This window comes from Pelodiscus sinensis, chromosome 20, assembly GCF_049634645.1.
Source record: "Pelodiscus sinensis isolate JC-2024 chromosome 20, ASM4963464v1, whole genome shotgun sequence".
Classification (NCBI taxonomy): Eukaryota; Metazoa; Chordata; order Testudines; family Trionychidae; genus Pelodiscus; species Pelodiscus sinensis.
Genome location: NC_134730.1, coordinates 14,185,711 through 14,204,573, shown reverse-complemented (window position 1 = coordinate 14,204,573; position 18,863 = coordinate 14,185,711). Strand labels below are relative to the sequence as shown.

The 18,863-nt window shown below is 54.0% G+C and overlaps 1 protein-coding gene across 4 annotated transcripts in view; it reads right to left on the bottom strand.

Annotated features, from left to right (window-relative positions):
• The window catches only part of SPATA20 (spermatogenesis associated 20), a 44,243-nt gene extending 32,794 nt beyond the window's left edge, over positions 1-11,449 (bottom strand). The window contains exons 1-6 of one of the 4 annotated variants that reach the window (XM_075903778.1): positions 11,295-11,449; positions 2,668-2,805; positions 2,262-2,326; positions 1,385-1,539; positions 1,108-1,251; positions 440-641 (exon numbers count right to left, since the gene is read on the bottom strand). In XM_075903778.1, coding sequence (XP_075759893.1) covers positions 440-641; positions 1,108-1,251; positions 1,385-1,539; positions 2,262-2,326; positions 2,668-2,805; positions 11,295-11,359 — 769 coding nt within the window. In that variant the 5' untranslated portion in view covers positions 11,360-11,449. The other 3 variants (XM_014574615.3, XM_025185680.2, XM_075903779.1) reach the window with 3 other exon arrangements.
• Between the last annotated feature and the right edge of the window lie 7,414 nt (positions 11,450-18,863).

The following is an 18,863-nucleotide window of genomic DNA, read 5'->3' as shown; positions in this document are numbered from 1 at the left end:
GTGGTAATGTAGGCAACCGGAGTTGCAAATGAAGCCCGGGATTTGAATTTCCCGGGCTTCATTTGCATAAAGCCAGGCACCGCCATTTTTAAATGTCCGCTAGTGCGGACTCCGTGCCGCGCGGCTACACGCGGCACGGACTAGGTAGTTCGGACTAGGCTTCCTAGTGAAACATGAAACGAGGAGTAATGGTAGTTCAGAATAGGAAGCCTAGTCCGAACTACCTAGTCCGTGCCGCGTGTAGCCGCGCGGCACGGAGTCCGCACTAACGGACATTTAAAAATGGCGGCGCCCGGCTTTATGCAAATTAAGCCCGGGAAATTCAAATCCCGGGCTTCATTTGCAACTCCGGTTGCCTACATTACCGCCCTAGTTCGAACTACAGTGGTAGTGTAGACATACCCTTTCAGTGGGATGACGCGGCTGGGGGATGACTGACCTGGCGTGGGGAACTTTGGAAACTCCGAAAAGCCGCCGTATTCCTCCTCATACGATTCAGACAGCTGCTGGAAACACTTGGCCATCACCTCTGGAAAAGGTGGGGGCGATTCCTCCCCGCTGATGCCAACCTCAGCCCTGGCCAGCAGTGCCGACATAATCCTCTGGCTGTTCTCCAAAAGGGCGTCTTTGTTCCGCTCCCACTAGGAGGAGACCATGAAAGAGCCGGTAGGTCAGTCTTGCCCCATCAGCTGCTCATGGCCTTTGTCCCCTCTTCACGCAGTTCCCTGTGTTATTCAAATCCAGATTCTGTCTTCAGGCCCCAGTCCAGTTCTTTGTTCCCACACCTAGCGATTCCCCTCTCCAAATAAATTCCAGTCAATTGCTAACCCAGCCAGAGCTCTGTGCCTCTTCCCAATGCAGAGTCTATCCACTGGGGTTTTGCCTCACTAGCTGGCCCCTCACTTTTCCCCACCTTTTGTTCGCCTGTTCCCCCAACCTACGTCTGCACTATCCCAACCCCACATCCCATTTTCCCCATCAGCCCTCCAAAGCAATCAGTGCCAATAGCAATGACTAGTTCCCTCCCTGTCCCAGGTTTCTGGGCTGTACTTTTCCGATGAGGATCCAAACGCCGACCACAAAATCTCATACAGGAAAAACATATACCTGATCTGCAATTCGGAGCAGCACCGTCCGAAAGCCGACTTGGTAAATTCCGTCCTCGGGAGGGAAATATGTCCCACCAATGAAGGGTTTGAGATCAGGAGTCAGCCACACACTCATTGGCCAGCCCCCTCCACTGCTGGTAGCCTGCAAGAAAATCCGTGAATCAGTGACCATCTGCTTGGTGTCTGAGTGTGTGTCTAATCTAGGGTCTCTTCACAACCCCTGTCATGCATGTCCCCTCCCTCATCATCGTCCCACTTCAGACCCACCTCCTCACCTGCACAAAGCTCATGTAAACTTTATCCACATCTGGCCGCTCCTCCCGATCCACTTTTATGCACACAAAGTTGTCATTCAGGATCTTGCCAATCTCTTTGTTCTTGAAGGACTCCTTCTCCATCACGTGGCACCAGTGGCAGGTGGAGTAGCCGACTGAAAACAAACACTGCCAATTAAAGAAAGGTTCCAAGCTGAACAGCGCAACAAATGCCCTACTAATGAAATCTATCAACTGGGGAATGCTCTCCCGAAGAGAGCCCCTGGAGATTAAACTGCAAGGAATGAGTCTGCCTTGGGGGAACGCAGGGTCACCCTGCCATTTCCAACTCTAGCCCTATGGTTTTGCCCATAGAGGCTCATAAACAAGGAGGAGCCCGTTGGATAACAACATTAGAACGGCCATCAAGCCCAGTCTCCTGTCATCTGCGGCCAATGCCAGGGAATGAACAGAACAGATACCCAAGTGATCTATCCCCGGTCCCCCATTCCCAGTTTTTGGCAAACAGAGGTAAGGGACACTTCAGAGTGTGATTTTGCGCAATTTAAACTAGCGTCCATTTAAGGGCTAGTCTATGTATGGAAACTAACCAGAATTGACCATGCTTAATCCACTTTGGAGGTGGACTAAGCACAACCTGAAAACAGTGCTCTCATCCTGGATGAAGAGTATCCGCACAGAAAGGTATTCCGGAATAGCTGTAGTAATTTCAGTTCACACCCTATCTTATTACACAGAATAACCTCTGTGTAGACAAGCCCTAAAACTATGGTTCTACCACCAGTGCGATTCACACACGAGCCTGAGACAAAGCAACATGGCTTATGGAGCAATTTACATAACTATGACTGGGAAATGCATTTGCTTGTCGGGTTACCTGACAGAAATATCAGCTTGTTTTCTTTCTTTGCTTTATCAAAGGCTTCCTGGCCCCATGGGTACCTGAGAGAAAAGAATGAAAGGGGCTTCCATCACAGGAGCTTCTGGGTTTTATATATTTTACAGTGGTTGAGGGCCTGTTATATGATGGGAGGCCATAAATGTGCTAGTTGTGGATAATCAAGTCCTATTCAGGGCTCTGGATTGTAGCACATGGCTCCACAAGGTTATCACAAACCTGAGTACCAGGGCATCTATCTGTCTGTCTCTCACACAAACACATGGAAAATTTTGGCTGTACATTTAAGCTGAAATAAATTTACAAATGTGCCACCATTTGCTGGTAAAATGGAACCCTCCACTGTGGGTAAAATGGAAGGGCAGAGGGGAAGGCTCTCTCTCACCAGTCCACAGGATTGTGTGCATGCTGGAGGAGGTAGGGAGACTTCTCGTTAATCAGTCGGTTGGTATAATGATGGACGCTAGATTGGCTGCTTTTCCCGCCAGTGGCCATGGCTGGGCCCCCTCTCAGAAACACGGTCCTGTGACAAGAGTCACAAAGATTTGTTTGTTAGCATCACTCATCCCCAAAACCAAGTAAGTCACAAGAGCTGCAAAGGACTATTGCACGTGGCCTCTGTACACATCTGCCCGGCCCACTGTGATCCCCTGAGAGCTAGTGGCAGCAGTGTGGTCAGCCTGTATCTGTAAATGCTGCCGGTTCGTCTCACTGCATCCTCACCACAAACCCAAGGCGGGGGTCATGAGCGGTGACACTAACCACTGGGGCTGCCGTGGGGGTCCGGGCCCTTGAGTTGAGGTGACTTAGGCCCTGCCAGCACAAAGCTAGCTCAAGCACACCCCCAGTGGGCAGGGGAAAAAGTGTTAATGAGGCCATTGTGATGCAGGAGCTATGTCATAGCCCTGCTGAGAGCGGCTCCCACAGCCCAGGTGCACAGCTACAGCAGGGGAGGCCTGTGTCTCCTCCAGACAAATACCATCTCCTTAGCCATACCCCAGAAGGCTCCCTGCTGAGCAGGCTCTTCTCCCTACAGCCCTCAGCCCCTGATAGGTATGCTGCCCCTTTGAGCACCCACCAAGACCCTTCTTTTTCTGTCCAACTCAGACCATCCACCTGAGTAAAGCTCAGAACTGCCAGCGCATCCTGCTGCAGGTCCTTGTACCTGGTCCCCACAGGATGTGAGTGCCTCACAACACCCCTGTGAGACAGGAGTCAGTTATCTTCCCTGCTCTTCCAGCTGGGGAACCGAGGCCCAGCAAAGCTAAGTGACTTGCCCAAGGGCGCACAGGCTGGGGGAGGCAACAGAACCGAGGTCATCCAAATCTCCAGCCGGTGCCCCAGCCTGAACCACATACCACCTCCTCTCACCTTACGGATACTCAGCCCTCAGTCCTCTGCGTTGAACCATTTCCTCTCCCTCAAAAAACCGTCTCTCCTTTCTGTACTCACAGATCTTAAAAGGCCGCCCAGCCACAGCCTTGCCCGCACTCCACGAGGACACCAGGAACCGGGACTTCCCATTTACACTAGGGATGTTACATTTAGGTTTTTCTAGTAATCGAGTAGTTGATAGAATTTTTATCGATTACTCGATAGAGGAAGGCAGCCCCACAACGCTCTGCAATTTAAAAGGCAGGAGGCAGGCAGCCGCCCCTCGGCTCCTACTGCATTTTAAATTGCAGAGCCACAGCGGGGTTTGATCCCCAACCCGGTGCAAGCAGGGACTGATCTGGGCTGCCTCCCCGCCCGGCTCCTAAATTTAGTAGAAGCTGGTTGGGCAGGCAGTCTAGCTCAATGCCTATTTGTGCCGGGTCGGGGACCAAACTCCACTGCAGCGCTGCAATTTAAAACACAGGAGGAGCTGGTGCGGGGGCGGGGAGGAGGGGGGAGAGCAGGCTGCCTGACTCCTGCCTTTTAAATTGCAGAGCCGCAGTGCGGTTTGGTCCCGGTGCAAGCTGGGACTGAGCAGGGCTGCCTGGCCTGGCAGTACCAGCCCCTGCCCAGGTGGTACCAGCCCCCGTCCGGAGGGATCAGGTACTGCTGCCTGCAAAGCAGCCCCCGTCTGTGGCACCTAGCCGTGGACAAGGGCTGCTTTGCAGCGGCAGCCTCTGTCTGCTGAGGATCCCTGCAGGAAGTTGGGACCCCACCACGGACAGGGGCTGCTGCCAGAGTCGCCTCCCCTGCCCCCCTCCTCTTGCTGCTTCTGACAGAGGCAACAGGGAGTGGGAACAGAGACAGTGCTGGGGGGGGAACAGATTTTAAGCCAGCTCACCTCAGCACCGGCTCCTATTTCCTTCGTCGCCTCTGATACAGCAGCAGCAAGTGGTGGGGGGGGGGGGGGAATGAGAGTAGATGACTCGACTACTCTTACATCCCTAAATTACACACCTCCAAAATATGCCAGGTGCTCCTCACACTGATCCAGAGACAAGGTCTCTTCTCAGAGTTCCCAACCGAAACAGGCCACAAGCCAACAAAGGATAGAAGTAACATAGGAAGTTTAGTTTGGAAAGGAGAAGACTGAGAGGGGACACGAGAGCGGTCTTCAGGTATCTCAAAGGGTGTCACAAGGAGGAGGGAGAAAAATTGTTCTCCTTGGCCTCTGAGGATAGGACGAGAAGTAATGGGCAAGGGAGGTTTAGATTGGACATTAGGAAAAGCTTCCTAACTGTCAGGGTGGTTAAACACCGGAATAAATTGCCTAGGGGAGTTGTAGAATCTCCATCTCTGGGGATATTTAAAAGCAGGTTAGACAGACATTGATCAGGGATGGTTTAGATGGTACTGGGTCCCGCTGTGAGGGCCGGGGACTGGACTTGATGATGTAACAAGGTCCCTTCCAGTTCTAGTGTTCTATGATTCTACACAAGTAATTAAGTGAGCTCGATGGGGCCACCTTATCTCTTGGGGCTCAGACTTTTTGTGGGGCTCATCCTTTCTCACTCTCTTGCCACCATTTCAGAGGAGAGCAAGGGGCCAGTGGGACTTGTGAATGGAGTAACTAACTCCTAAAACGGGCTATGAAGGTGGAGGAGAGGATGGAGATTGGATAGAGCAGGCCCGGAAGTGGGTTCTGGGTGTAGGGGGGATATGGGAGACAGAGCAAGGACAAAAGAGAAAAGAAGGATGAAAGGGAAGGTTAACTGCAAAGTTTGGGCCAAGAGAAGACAAGACTGGTGGAGTAGATACTCATCTAGGGGATTAGAATTGCGTGATGTTGACATTACACAGAGTCTGGGATCAGCACCGAAGACTGCAGCCCACAACAATTCAATGCTGCGTCAGGCAGATGTACAGGCACTGACATAGCATCAAATATGAGGACTGGGGATCAGATAAGCCCCAGGTGCAATACTGGATCAGCTCTAGCTGTAGAGAACACTTAGACCATGTCTACACCGAGGAATTAGGCCAAATTTATTAAGGTTGATATTTTAGCTCCGATTTTGTAAAGTCAAAGGAACATATCCCCATTGGGCACAAGAATTCAATGTAGTTCGAAGTAGCACATCTCCAGTAGGGTGGCTACTGTTGACTTTGAGAGCAATGCACTGTGGGTAGCTATCCCACAGTGCCTGTGCCCCTTTGCATTCCGGGTTATGCTCTCAGTGCACACTGGGACCAGCAGGTGGTTCTGGGTACATGTCCTCAGCGTCCCATAATGCACTCGTCTCTTCCCTCCCCCCGCACTTGAGAGCAACATCAAACAGTCTTTTCACACCCTTTTTTTCCCCTGGTTCTCCATGCAGACGCTATAGCAGCATAAGCATGGAACCCACTGTGGATCCAGTTGAGCATCAAAGCATTAGGATAATGCTATTAACCAAGGCGCGCCTAATGCTGGAGTATGTCCAGAGTGTATTGAGGGTCCACTGGAACAAGGACAAATCTCAGGAGGCCATGAAGTGCCTGAGTTGAGCAACGGGCAAATGCCACCACATTCAATCCTCTGGGCACAGTGGAACGCCGGTTCTGGTGCCATCAGACAAGCATAGACTGGTGGGACCACACAGTGACACAGGTATGGAACAATCAGCAAGGGCTGCACAACTCCCATATGCATAAGGCCACTTTCATGGAAGTTTGCGAATGGCTTTCCCCCACCCTGAAGCACAGCATTGCCAGAATGAGACCCGCTCTGAGAGTGGAGAAGCTCATGTCAACTGACATACAGAAGCTTGCAATGACAGCTACCGGTCAGTTGGGAATCAGTTCGAAGTGGGGAAATCTTGGATCTGTCGCCAAGGCAATCTTACCCTTTTGCTATGGAGGGTAGTGAGTCTGAGAAACATGGAGGACATAGTGGATAGCTTTGCCGCAATGTGGTTCCCTAACTGTGGACGGAACCCACGTTCCCATATTGGCCCCTGACCACTTTGCCGAAGAGTACATAAATCACAAGGGGTACTTCTCAATGGTGCTGCAAGTGTTGGTGGATCACAAGGGCCATTTCACCAACATCAACGTGGGATGTCAGGAAAGGTGCATGACACACACCTCTTCAGCAATTCCTGTCTCTTCAAAAAGCTACAAGCTGGAACTTTCTTCTCAGAAACGAAAATTAAAATCGGAGACATTGAAATGCCCATAGTGATCCTTGGAGATCCAGCCTACCCCTTGCTCCCATGGCTCATGAAGCCGTACACGGGCAGCCTGGACCTCAGTCAGGAGCAGTTCAACTACAGAATGGTGGTAGCATGTGCTTTTGGGTGTTTAAAGGGAAGGTTTCAGCAGCATAGCAGCAGGGTAGGGCTTACACAGCGCCTGTGTGTTTGGCACCCCCCGTTTGCTGGGAGAGCTCAACTTTCTCCCCACAGGAGCATGTGGACGGTAGGAGAGAGGGTGTCCAGGCATGGCGGCAGAGCAGGGGCCCACAACATGATTCATTGGGGATGAGCAAACAGAAGTTTACTGCAGAGGGATCAGCTATTAGCTTCCCTGCTTCACCCAGGTTGCCATGTGCGAATCACACAGAGTGACAGGGAGCTGATGCTGATTCAATTTGACCAGAAACCTGGGCCTCATGCTGTAATGCTTTGTGCTGCAATGATGCCAGACCACTTCCTGCTGGCCTGGCATGGGAAGGATCCTACCGTGGATGGAATACCGCTGGCCTCCCCAGAAGCCTCGTGAGAAGGATGAGAGAGTCCTTCTAGGAGAGCTTTGTGGAGATGTGCAGGGAGGATTCCTGCTCCATCTACAGACACATTAACAAGCTGTTCCAGGGGCACCTCCTCCCACTGCTGTTTAGGCACAGTGGCCGCCACAGATCAGACCCAACTGCCTTAACCCATGTTTAGCAGGCTAAAAAATGTGACCTCACCAGAAGTGCCTTCCCTGGGATCAAGGCCCAACTGTGAGATGCCCTCAAAAGTTATAAAAAGCTCTTGGCTCTCGGTGACATTGCTTGCCCTCACTCGCCTGCTGACTATTCTCCTCCTCGTCTTCCTCATCCATGCTGTCTGAGGCTGCCTGATGAGTGTCTTGGGAGGAATCCATGGACTGGCTAGGAAAGTTGGTCAGGTCCCCGCCTCAGAAGCGGCATGTTTGCAGTGATGATCCAGACTTTGCCTCCTTTGTCTTTTGGTATGACTGCTTCAGTTCCTTTATTTTCACTCGGCACTGCTGGGCATCCCTGGTGTTTCCTTTCTCCCTCATGGCCCTAGCGATCTTGGCGTAGATATCTGCATTTCTTTCTCTGGTTCGTAGATCTGCGGGAACAAATTCCCCTCCCCCACAGCAATGAGATCCAGGATCTCCTGCACGCTCCATGCTGGTGCTCATTGGCAACCCTGGGAACTCATGGTCAGCTGTGCTGCTCGGGTGTGCTGCCTGCCACGCTGGCCACACAGAAAATGAAAATCAAATTTTCCCGGGGCTGTTCCTGTTCACCTGGCGAGCAATAGCATTGACAGTTCTGGCCAGAGCAGTCACAACAGGGCACTGTGGGACACCTCCCAGAGTCCAAGAAAGTCAACTTTCACAGTACTGCATCTGCACTACCGTAAAGTCAACCATGCAAGACCGGATTTAGCGTTACTCCTCATGAAAGCAGGAGTGCCAAAATCAACTTTAACGGCCCTTAAAGTTGACAGAACGGGCTTGGTGATACGGACTCCTTATTTAGAAAATCCACCTACTACGGCTAAGTTCGACCTAAACTCCCAGTGTAGACCAGACCTTACTCTCACACTGAGATGAAGAGAACTCTCTGTACAAGGGATGACAAAGAAGAAACAGGGATGCATGGAGGCCGGTGAATTGTCTTGACTAGTAGTACGGCAAATAGGGAACCTTACATAGCCCCATCCCTTTCTGTTTGTTGAATCTCCTAGTTGTCTCTTGTGCACTTAACACGTTAGCTCAGGGATGAGCAAGCCACAGCCAGCAGGCCAGATCTGGCACGCCAAACCTTTGGATCCAGCCTGGGGCCCTCCCCACCTACCTCGCAGGCCCTCTGCCTGCCACAGCCCCAGGTTGCTCCAAGCAGCTGGCTGCTCCATTGGGTGGATAGGAAGGGGACAATGATTGGGCTGGGGTGGGGACAGCGTGTGAAGTTTCCCTTCTCTCCCCTGCACACAATGCAGAGACACATATGCGCAGCCAGACACTTTGAGCCTTGGGCTGCGGTGGGCACGGAGCCTGTCTCAGGGTTCCCCCGGGCTGCTGGCTGGGAGACACCTAGGTAAGCATCTCCTGGCCACAGCCTGCATCTGGCACCCCCCACACACCACAACTCCCACACACCCCAGCACGCCAGGTTACTGCTCAAACCCTCTACACCCCTTTTCCCAAGATCACAACTCCCTCCCAGACTCTGCACCCCCTCCTACACCTCTCCCCAGGTCAGAATCCTCTCCTGCACCCATATTCCCTCCCAGATTCTGCACCCCAATTCCCTGCCCCAGGTCACAACCTCCCCCTTCACCCAAACGTCCTCTCAGACCCTACTCCCTCTCCTGAACCCCAGTCAACTACCTCAAGCTCCCTTCTGCACCCAACCTCTGTCCCAGACCCCAGACCTCGGGATGTTAAATTGCAATTATCTGACTAATTGTGTAGTTGATACAATTTGTATCGAATACACGATTAGTCAGTAAAGACCACTCTGCAAAGCCACTGCAGGGGTAGCTCCAGGAGCTGGCTTGAGCCAGGATTGAGCATCCCGGTTCACACTGGCTCCGGGAGGCACCCGCGCTGCAGCTCTGCATTTTAAATGTAGTAAGAGTTGTCCGGCTCGGTCCTGGCTCGCATTAAGTCCAGCAGCCCATTGGCCACGGCCAGCCCTATTTAAAAGCCAGTTCCCCCCAACACCAGCTCTGCGGTGTCACCTGCCCCCTCCCCCCACTCCTAACAGAAGCAGTGGGGGGGGAGATAGGGGAAACTGCTTCAGCAGCAGTCCCTGTCCACGGGGAATCCCAGTAGGGAGCTGGGCCCCCCCACGGACAGGGGCTGCCGCTGGAGCAGCCTTTACCCACAGTGAGCCTCGGCCTGCCGCAGGCATCCCGCATCCCCCCCCCCCCCCCCACTCTGTGGGGGGGGGGGGGACAGAAAGCACCACAGAGCTGGTGCTGGGGGAGGAACTGACTTTTACACTGACTCCCCCCAGCACCAGCTCCTGACCCCACACCCTTGCTGCCTCTTATAGAGGTGGGGGGGCAAGTAGTCGATACTCCAGTCAACGATCCAATAAGCTTACTCGTCGACTACTTGCTAGCATCCCTACCCAGACCCTCTATAGAAAAGTGCAGCCTTTGACCACTTACCAAAATCTTGGAGTGCCCCTCTCATCAAAAATGATTGCCCACCCCTGTGTGAGCGTTAGGGGGCACAGCCTGTCATTTCACTCCGTGGCTGCGTCTAGACTGGCAAGTTTTTCTGTAAAAGCAGCTGCTTTTGTGGAAAAACTTGCCAGCTGTCTACACTGGCCGCTTGAATTTGCACAAGAACATTGACGATCTAATGTAAGATTGTCAGTGTTCTTCCTCAAATACTATGCTGCTCCCGTTCGGGAAAAAGCCCTCTTACCGCAAATGTATTTGCGCAAGAGGGCCAGTGTAGACAGCTAAAAACTGTTTTGCGCAAAAAAGCCCCGATGGCGAAAATGGCAATCAGGGCTTTCTTGCGCAAAACCACATCTAGATTGGCACGGACGCTTTTCCACGGACGCTTTTCCATTAAAAGCATTTGCGGAAAATCATGCCAGTCTAGACGTAGCCCGTGTGTATAGCGCTCAGCACTACGGGCCTCTCAGGTGCAGCTAGATTACAAAACAGGCCTCATAGGAAATGCAGCAGGCAGGGCAATAGGCTTGGGTATGACAGTGACTCTCTCTGGGCCAATCTAGGCGGAGCCTGTTAAGGGATCACAGGCAGCAATGGGCTGGGCAGGACGCTGCCCCCAATGGATCAGTGCCAATGACAGACAGGGGAATGCTACTGGATGGGTCACTGTGTGAACCCCCGGACCAGTACCGCAGACAGCGAGTGGGCTCCTGCTGGGTCAGACAAAACCACCCAGCTGTCAGTCTCACAACAAGGCAGGGTGACTCCACCAAAGCCAACCACACGTGCCCCTGCCCTCCCCAGCCTTTCTGTGGCCTGAACCCAAGAGGAGCCAGGGCAACCCCCTGGCTGGACAGAGCCGCGCCCCCAGCTCCGGACAGGGCGCAGGGGCAGGAATCCGACTGGGTCCCACAGAGCAACCTCGCGTGGAGCGGGGCAGAGCCGGACCCCACCGGGCCACAGAACCCCCCCCCCCCCCACCGGGCCACAGAACCCCCCCCCCCTTGCACCCGTTCCAGGCAGGTGGGGGTCAGGCAGAGCAACCTCCCTCCCCCAAGCCGACGGGGCTGGGGGGTCCCCCGGGCAGAGCGAACCACGCCCCCTTTGGCCCGGCCCCGGGAGGGGGGCGCCCGGGGGGCCGGGCTGTGCCCATGTCAATACTGGCCCCGGGCACCCGGCGCGGGTCGCATCCCTGAGCCGGCTGGCCCCGGGCTCTGTCCGGTACCTGCGGGTCCAGGCGGCTCCGGCCCGGCGGGGCAGCAGGCAGCGCAGGAGGGGGGCGGAGATCATGGCCGCCGCTAGCGCCCTGCTCCGCGCTCTGCTTGCGGAGGGGCAGGGAGGCCGGCAGGGGGCGGCAGCCGGGACAACAGCCGGGGAGGGGAGCCCGGCCGCGGCTAAGGCTGCTGCCCGCCCCGGGGCAACTGAGCCCCCGGGGGCCTGACCCTGGCTCTGGGGGGGACTGGCTGAGCCCCCCGGGGACCGGACCCTGGCTCTGGGGGTGACTGGCTGAGCCCCCCGGGGACCTGACCCTGGCTCTGGGGGGGACTGGCTGAGCCCCCCGGGGGCCTGACCCTGGCTCTGGGGGTGACTGGCTGAGCCCCCCGGGGGCCTGACCCTGGCTCTGGGGGTGACTGGCTGAGCCCCCCGGGGACCGGACCCTGGCTCTGGGGGTGACTGGCTGAGCCCCCCGGGGGCCTGACCCTGGCTCTGGGGGTGATTGGCTGAGCCCCCCGGGGGCCTGACCCTGGCTCTGGGGGGGACTGGCTGAGCCCCCCGGGGACCGGACCCTGGCTCTGGGGGTGACTGGCTGAGCCCCCCGGGGGCCTGACCCTGGCTCTGGGGGTGACTGGCTGAGCCCCCCGAGGACCTGACCCTGGCTCTGGGGGGGACTGGCTGAGCCCCCCGAGGACCTGACCCTGGCTCTGGGGGGGACTGGCTGAGCCCCCCGGGGGCCTGACCCTGGCTCTGGGGGTGACTGGCTGAGCCCCCCGAGGACCTGACCCTGGCTCTGGGGGTGACTGGCTGAGCCCCCCGGGGGCCTGACCCTGGCTCTGGGGGTGATTGGCTGAGCCCCCCGGAGATGAGTGACCCTGGCTCTGGGGGTGACTGGCTGAGCCCCCCGGGGATGAGTGACCCTGGCTCTGGGGGTGATTGGCTGAGCCCCCCGAGGACCTGACCCTGGCTCTGGGGGTGACTGGCTGAGCCCCCCGGGGGCCTGACCCTGGCTCTGGGGGTGACTGGCTGAGCCCCCCGGGGGCCTGACCCTGGCTCTGGGGGTGACTGGCTGAGCCCCCCGGGGGCCTGACCCTGGCTCTGGGGGTGACTGGCTGAGCCCCCCGGGGACCTGACCCTGGCTCTGGGGGTGACTGGCTGAGCCCCCCGGGGGCCTGACCCTGGCTCTGGGGGTGACTGGCTGAGCCCCCCGGGGATGAGTGACCCTGGCTCTGGGGGTGATTGGCTGAGCCCCCCGGGGATGAGTGACCCTGGCTCTGGGGGTGACTGGCTGAGCCCCCCGGGGACCTGACCCTGGCTCTGGGGGTGACTGGCTGAGCCCCCCGGGGATGAGTGACCCTGGCTCTGGGGGTGATTGGCTGAGCCCCCCGGGGATGAGTGACCCTGGCTCTGGGGGTGACTGGCTGAGCCCCCCGAGGACCTGACCCTGGCTCTGGGGGTGATTGGCTGAGCCCCCCGAGGACCTGACCCTGGCTCTGGGGGTGACTGGCTGAGCCCCCGGGGGCCTGACCCTGGCTCTGGGGGTGATTGGCTGAGCCCCCCGGGGATGAGTGACCCTGGCTCTGGGGGTGACTGGCTGAGCCCCCCGGGGGCCTGACCCTGGCTCTGGGGGTGACTGGCTGAGCCCCCCGAGGACCTGACCCTGGCTCTGGGGGTGACTGGCTGAGCCCCCCGGGGATGAGTCACCCTGGCTCTGGGGGTGACTGGCTGAGCCCCCTGGGGATGAGTGACCCTGGCTCTGGGGGTGACTGGCTGAGCCCCCCGGGGATGAGTCACCCTGGCTCTGGGGGTGATTGGCTGAGCCCCCCGGGGATGAGTGACCCTGGCTCTGGGGGTGACTGGCTGAGCCCCCCGGGGATGAGTCACCCTGGCTCTGGGGGTGACTGGCTGAGCCCCCCGGGGATGAGTCACCCTGGCTCTGGGGGTGACTGGCTGAGCCCCCCGGGGATGAGTGACCCTGGCTCTGGGGGTGATTGGCTGAGCCCCCCGGGGATGAGTGACTCTGGCTCTGGGGGTGACTGTGGCTGAGCTCCCGGAGATGAGTGACCCTGGCTCTGGGGGTGATTGGCTGAGCCCCCGGGGATGAGTGACCCTGGCTCTGGGGGTGACTGTGAGGCTGAGCCCCCACGATGGGGTGAACCTGTCTGTGAGGTGACTGGCGATGAGCCTGTGGAACCATGTGAGCCTTTGGGGTTTGAGCCCCTGACTACAATCTTCTCGTCAGGCTGGCCTAGGGCCTGTTCCCAGGATGGGGCTGATCAGATCCCGTTACGGGACTACATGCCCAGGCCTGTTAACCGGGGGTCACCCAATGAATTAAGAGGCACTAGCACGGGCGGCGGGTATCATAGGCAGGGAAGGCATTGCTTTCCCAAACCGTCAGCCTAGCTCCACCAAGACTCCACCCCCAGATGCTTACTGTTGGTCTACTGGGGGCTGAGTGTTGGCAGCCCCCAAGCATCCATCATCCCCATGCTCTGGGTCTCAGGGGAAGCTGGGACCACATGCTGCCAGTCCTCCCCATGCTCTGGGGCAGGGGAGGGTCGGGCCATGCACTGGATGGAGGGGGAAAGAGTGGGAAGGGGCTTGCCTCCCCAACCCTACCTTCACCCACTGCTTGCAAGCAAAAGGGAAAACTTTGTGCAACACAGCATTAACCTGTGGAACTCATTGCCAGGGGTTGATGTGAAGACAAAAGTATAACGGTTCAAAAATGAATTCAAAAAGCTAAGTCCATGGAGTGCAAGAGAGTCCATAGAGTGAGTCATAGGTTGTTAGCCAAGACATTTAGTGAGGTAGCCCCACACTCTGGGTGTCCTCAAACCTTTGATTGCTACAAGCTAGGTCTGGGAGACCAAGAAGGGATCACTATTCATTCCCTCTGAAGCATCTGGCACCAGCCCATTAGAGGGCAGGATATTGGGCTAGGTGGACTATTGGTCCAACCCCAGATGGCCATTCTTATGCCATCACTGCTGAATTACAAGGCACAGCAAAGCCTACACTGTCTGGATACTGTTTGTGTGACGTTAGGCATCAGATAAGGGCCTGATGATCATCCAGCACTGGGCACAAAGTTCCCACCTACAACAGTGCCCCATTCAGACCAATCCCAGTATTGCCAACACCAAGCATTCAAAAATCACGAGTCAGAGCTCTCAGAATCAGGAGATTGAAAACAGTAATACAATTGAAGACTCTTTATTCATGTTCTGGGCACTGAACCTTTAGAGGGCGGGGTTCACATTTTCCAGTTTTTCTTTGCAAGCATGAGAGAGAGAAATGTCCTTTTTTTAAAAAATGAAAGGTGAGATTCATGTGATTTCAGGAGCTGAGGCGTCCCAAAAAAATGCCAAATATCATGAGATGACAAAAATCACAAGAGTTGGCGATAATCCAAATTTCTACCATAGCCACTACCTCTCCCCACTAGGGGCTACTCCAAGATTTTGGTAAGTGGTCAAGCCATATGCAGATGTGCACCACCAGTTGAAACAGATGCAGCCAGTTGTGGGCACTCTGCTAATCGGCGGCATCTGAATCTCTCCTGAGTGGCCACCTAACTGCACAGCTTACAGGGAACACTGCTCACCACATAAGTGGGGAAAAGGTGTGTCTTAAACGCCTGCTAGCTAACATGAGGTAATTAACCTGAGGTGAAATTCTAGGGAAGACCGGGCAGCCTGTAGTTTTCACACATTAACAAATGGGGGAACCTGGATTTGTCACCACCCGCTAATGTGTTACTGCTACCACTGCCTTGTCTTCCTAGGATTTTACTTCATATTAGCCAGCACAAGATAAGTACACACCTTTTTTTCCTGTTAATAAAAAAAGCCACACTACTCCCACTAATTTTTTTGGTTCCTTTTCTTCTACCCCTCCCCAGGTCACTAATATCTCTGTGCCCTTATGCTGGGGGTTGTGGCCAAAAAGACCTGCCACCACTATCTGCCACTTCCCATCCATAGCCTGGCCCATTTTCCACATTTCTGCACAAGTTGCATAGAACATCGCTGATCCTTCACTGTAGCTTGATCACAGCATGCCAGCTTGTCAGAATGACTGTAGGAGAATGTCCCTGCTCCTCCTTACTCATTCTAGAATCATCAAGAACTGTCGGTGCCAGATCACTTCAAAACGACCCGTTCTTGATCTGTGACATTACAGTGACTGAAACCTTCTGCAGGAGGCAAAGTGGTTTTATCACCCACCATAAGTAAAAGGCCAATTTCATCCCTTGTGTAACTCCAGTGTAGTCAGGTCGAACAAGCATTTAGTCAATGGAGCGATGCATCAGGGATATGTTCATCCCAGGGGCTGCAACACTGTTTCTTTTCAGAGTGTATATTCAAAGCTATCAGTTTATGTTCACTGATCCTGTAAATTTAGGCCCACAGGAACAGAGTAGCCCTTGTCTATTTAATTTATTTACTTTTCCTGTGGGCAGTTAACTCTAGTGGGTCTCTCATGTCAGCACTTCCTGCCTTTGTTGTTTTCTTCATTGATGGAGCAGCAGATTCTGGCTTTAGAGATCTGAGGTGGGATTTTCCAAAGGAACCTTAAGCCTTGATTCTACTACAACATCACCAGTCATGGTCTGGCTTGATTGTTGCTGGTAACTTGACTCCTGAACCCACACACCAATCCCTCCCCCACAAACAGTGCCAGTAACATGACTCTTAAAAAGCCAGCACAGCTGGAGGGATAGGGCAGCCCTAACAGGTTTCTCTTCACTCCCAAGTTAATTCGTGTTATAACTCAAGTGTTGCCCTCTAACCTGAGTCACTTCCACGTATAAAGCCTTTAACCATGCCGTGGTACCATTTCCTCAAGTTGGCTGGCTCACCAGGGTATAGGCCAAAGGTGGAACTCATCAGTTGCTAACACAAGCATTCTAGCGTGGTTTCTGGCAAGCATCATTAGAGTGCCCTTAGTCTTCCAACGCCTTCCCACAGTCCCACACAGGCATGCAGAAAGGACAGACAACTTTCTCCACAGTTCACTGGGAAAGAATCCATAGAGTGGCTCCACTTTCTGCTGGGCAAAGAAGAACTGAGGGATATAACCTTAGCAGTGTTAATGACTCACGTGAATGAGTGCAGTGCCAGCAGGGACATTGTAACTCATGTGCTAATTCATCAGAACAGCCACATTGGGCCAGGCCAAAGGTTCATCTAAACCAATATCCTGTCTCCCTACAGTGGCCAATGCTCACGGCTTAGCAGGAATAAACAGAACAGGTGATCATCCCATGATCCATCCCTTGTTGTAGCTTGGATGCCCTCCCTCGAGTTTGGCTAACCCAGCAGATGTAATTTGAGTGTCAATAACACAAGATAATTTGATCTCATTTGCAGTTTGACACCTAGGTGCTTTTGAAAAGCTCATAAAGTGCCTAGCTGCATCGTTAGGCGCCTAAATAGCTTTAAAAATCCAGCCCTCAACTTGATTCATTTATGAAATGGGGATTATGCTGGTGCCCTGCTTTTGTATAGTGCTTTAAGATCTATGGGTGGAAACCACTCACTAAATGCTAAGTATTATCTATGAGTCCTTCATGGTCCTGAAGGCCAGGAAGCAATGAACTTGCTTGAGTAGCCAGTCCTTCTTAAGATTGGTATCCACTTCAGGACTGCCAGGAAACCAAGGTCTTTTGAGAAACCAACAGAGAAAGATTCCTTGTCTATGAGCTCACAATATGGCCCAAGGGCTGTATTTCCATCCTCTGGATGCTCCTAATGATCCGCCACGTGAATTATGCACATGCAGTCAGAGAACAGCTCCCAATCATTTGTGTTTACTCCTCAGCTACAGTAATGTGATGTTTCACCCAGAGAAACCAGGAGGCTATATTAATACAATTCATCCAGGACATAGAGGACAATCTGTCAGAAAGTTGAGTGCCACAGTAGAGAACACCTGACATCCTACATCACATCACACACTAGCTCTGCGTGGCTGGTTCCTCCTTGTGTGTAGTCCCACACCGGATGGAGAAAAATAACAAAGTTTGATGTATTTGTGGTGTCTTTTCTCCCTACTCCTTCCAACAGCGGCTTTTCTGAACCAAGGAGGTTGCTGCAGACTCCTTCTGCAGCTGCCTTAATATTCAGTTAACTGCTTGGCATTGATCTGCTTTTAAGTGCCACTGATTACCCTGCACCTTGACACATATACACATCCCCAGCTCACACCAAAGAGGCAAAGGACTGGGCCACATTAACCCCCAGCTGTGTCTTGTTGGCTCTTGAGCATCGATTTCCTATTTGTGCAGCAGTGAGGAGAAAAAAGATGCCTGGGAAAGCAAAAGGCTGTCCCGTTACTGGCATTTATTAATGAGACCGTGGGCGGCAAAGCACATTTCTGCTAAGAGGGTTGATTTGGTGCTGCAACGGGCTGGCTTTCTCCCCACCCCGAGTCCATGTTTGTTTGCTGCAGGATGTGAAGCGAAAAGGGTCTTAATCATTTGTTGTCGTGAGGTATGAAACAGGCAGCACGGCTTGGCAATGGCCAGATGAGTGATCATCTCCCCAAAGCCCAGCGTCAGCACCTTAGTGAGCTGATCTGAGCTGCCAAACACTTGGCGTCTGATGCGGACTATGTAGCTGCAGAGCTGGGAGCACAGGGAGCCTGACTAAATTGATTGTCCTGCTAAGCCCAGGTAGATTGTTTCTAGTTTGTTCCTGCTGTGCCTATGCGGGTGGAGGTGAGGGGGGAGGGTGTTATGTAATATTTACCAAAAAAGCTTTTGCAGCAGAAAAGATCCACATGCAGAGCAGATTTCAGGACTGCCAAGGCAGGCCCCTGTGAGACTTGGAGTATAAGATTCGCTTCTTCCCCATGGGATGGCTTGAAATGTTTTCATGTCTTTGTTGCTTTATGTCCTGGCTTGATTGTTACTGAAAACTCAGATATAACAACTTGTTGCACTGGGTTATTTTTTCTGAGGCCATGTCAGCTTCCCATATTGCCCCTCCTTTCGGATTGCTTCCGAGATGTCAGGCTCTGTTCGTGCACTGTTAGCAGCCCACCACCCCTTGCTGTGCTCTGCCGCCACCCCCTGCCCTGGTTAGCTTCTGGTGTAATGCCAGGCTCAATTATCTAGCTGTGTTCCACCCCAAGACTTTCAATGAAAAACCATCAGAGACAACCGCAGAAAATCAAAATTGCTTGGAGATAAAATAGGAACATTACAACAGATGGGGTGGGGGGAGAGAGATCACCCTGGCTCAGGATAAAGGCAACAGACAATTTCAGTATAACACAGGGTGGGGAAAGGCCTCCTGGATCTATTTACTGAGCAGACATCCTAGGGACTGGGGGAGTGGATCCTGCTTCCCACCAGTCAGTTCTGCAACAGACTGACCTCTGAGGGGGAAGGAGGCATCTTACCTTATTAGCTAGGAAAGGCAGCTGGTAAGTAAGTGTGGACCCTGGCTTGCAGTTTATGGTTTTGTATTGGAACATTTGTCTCCATCCCTCCTTGTTTCTAGCAGAATCATCACCCTTAAATAAACCTTCTTGGCTACGTCTACACTGGCAGCTTCTTGCGCAAGGA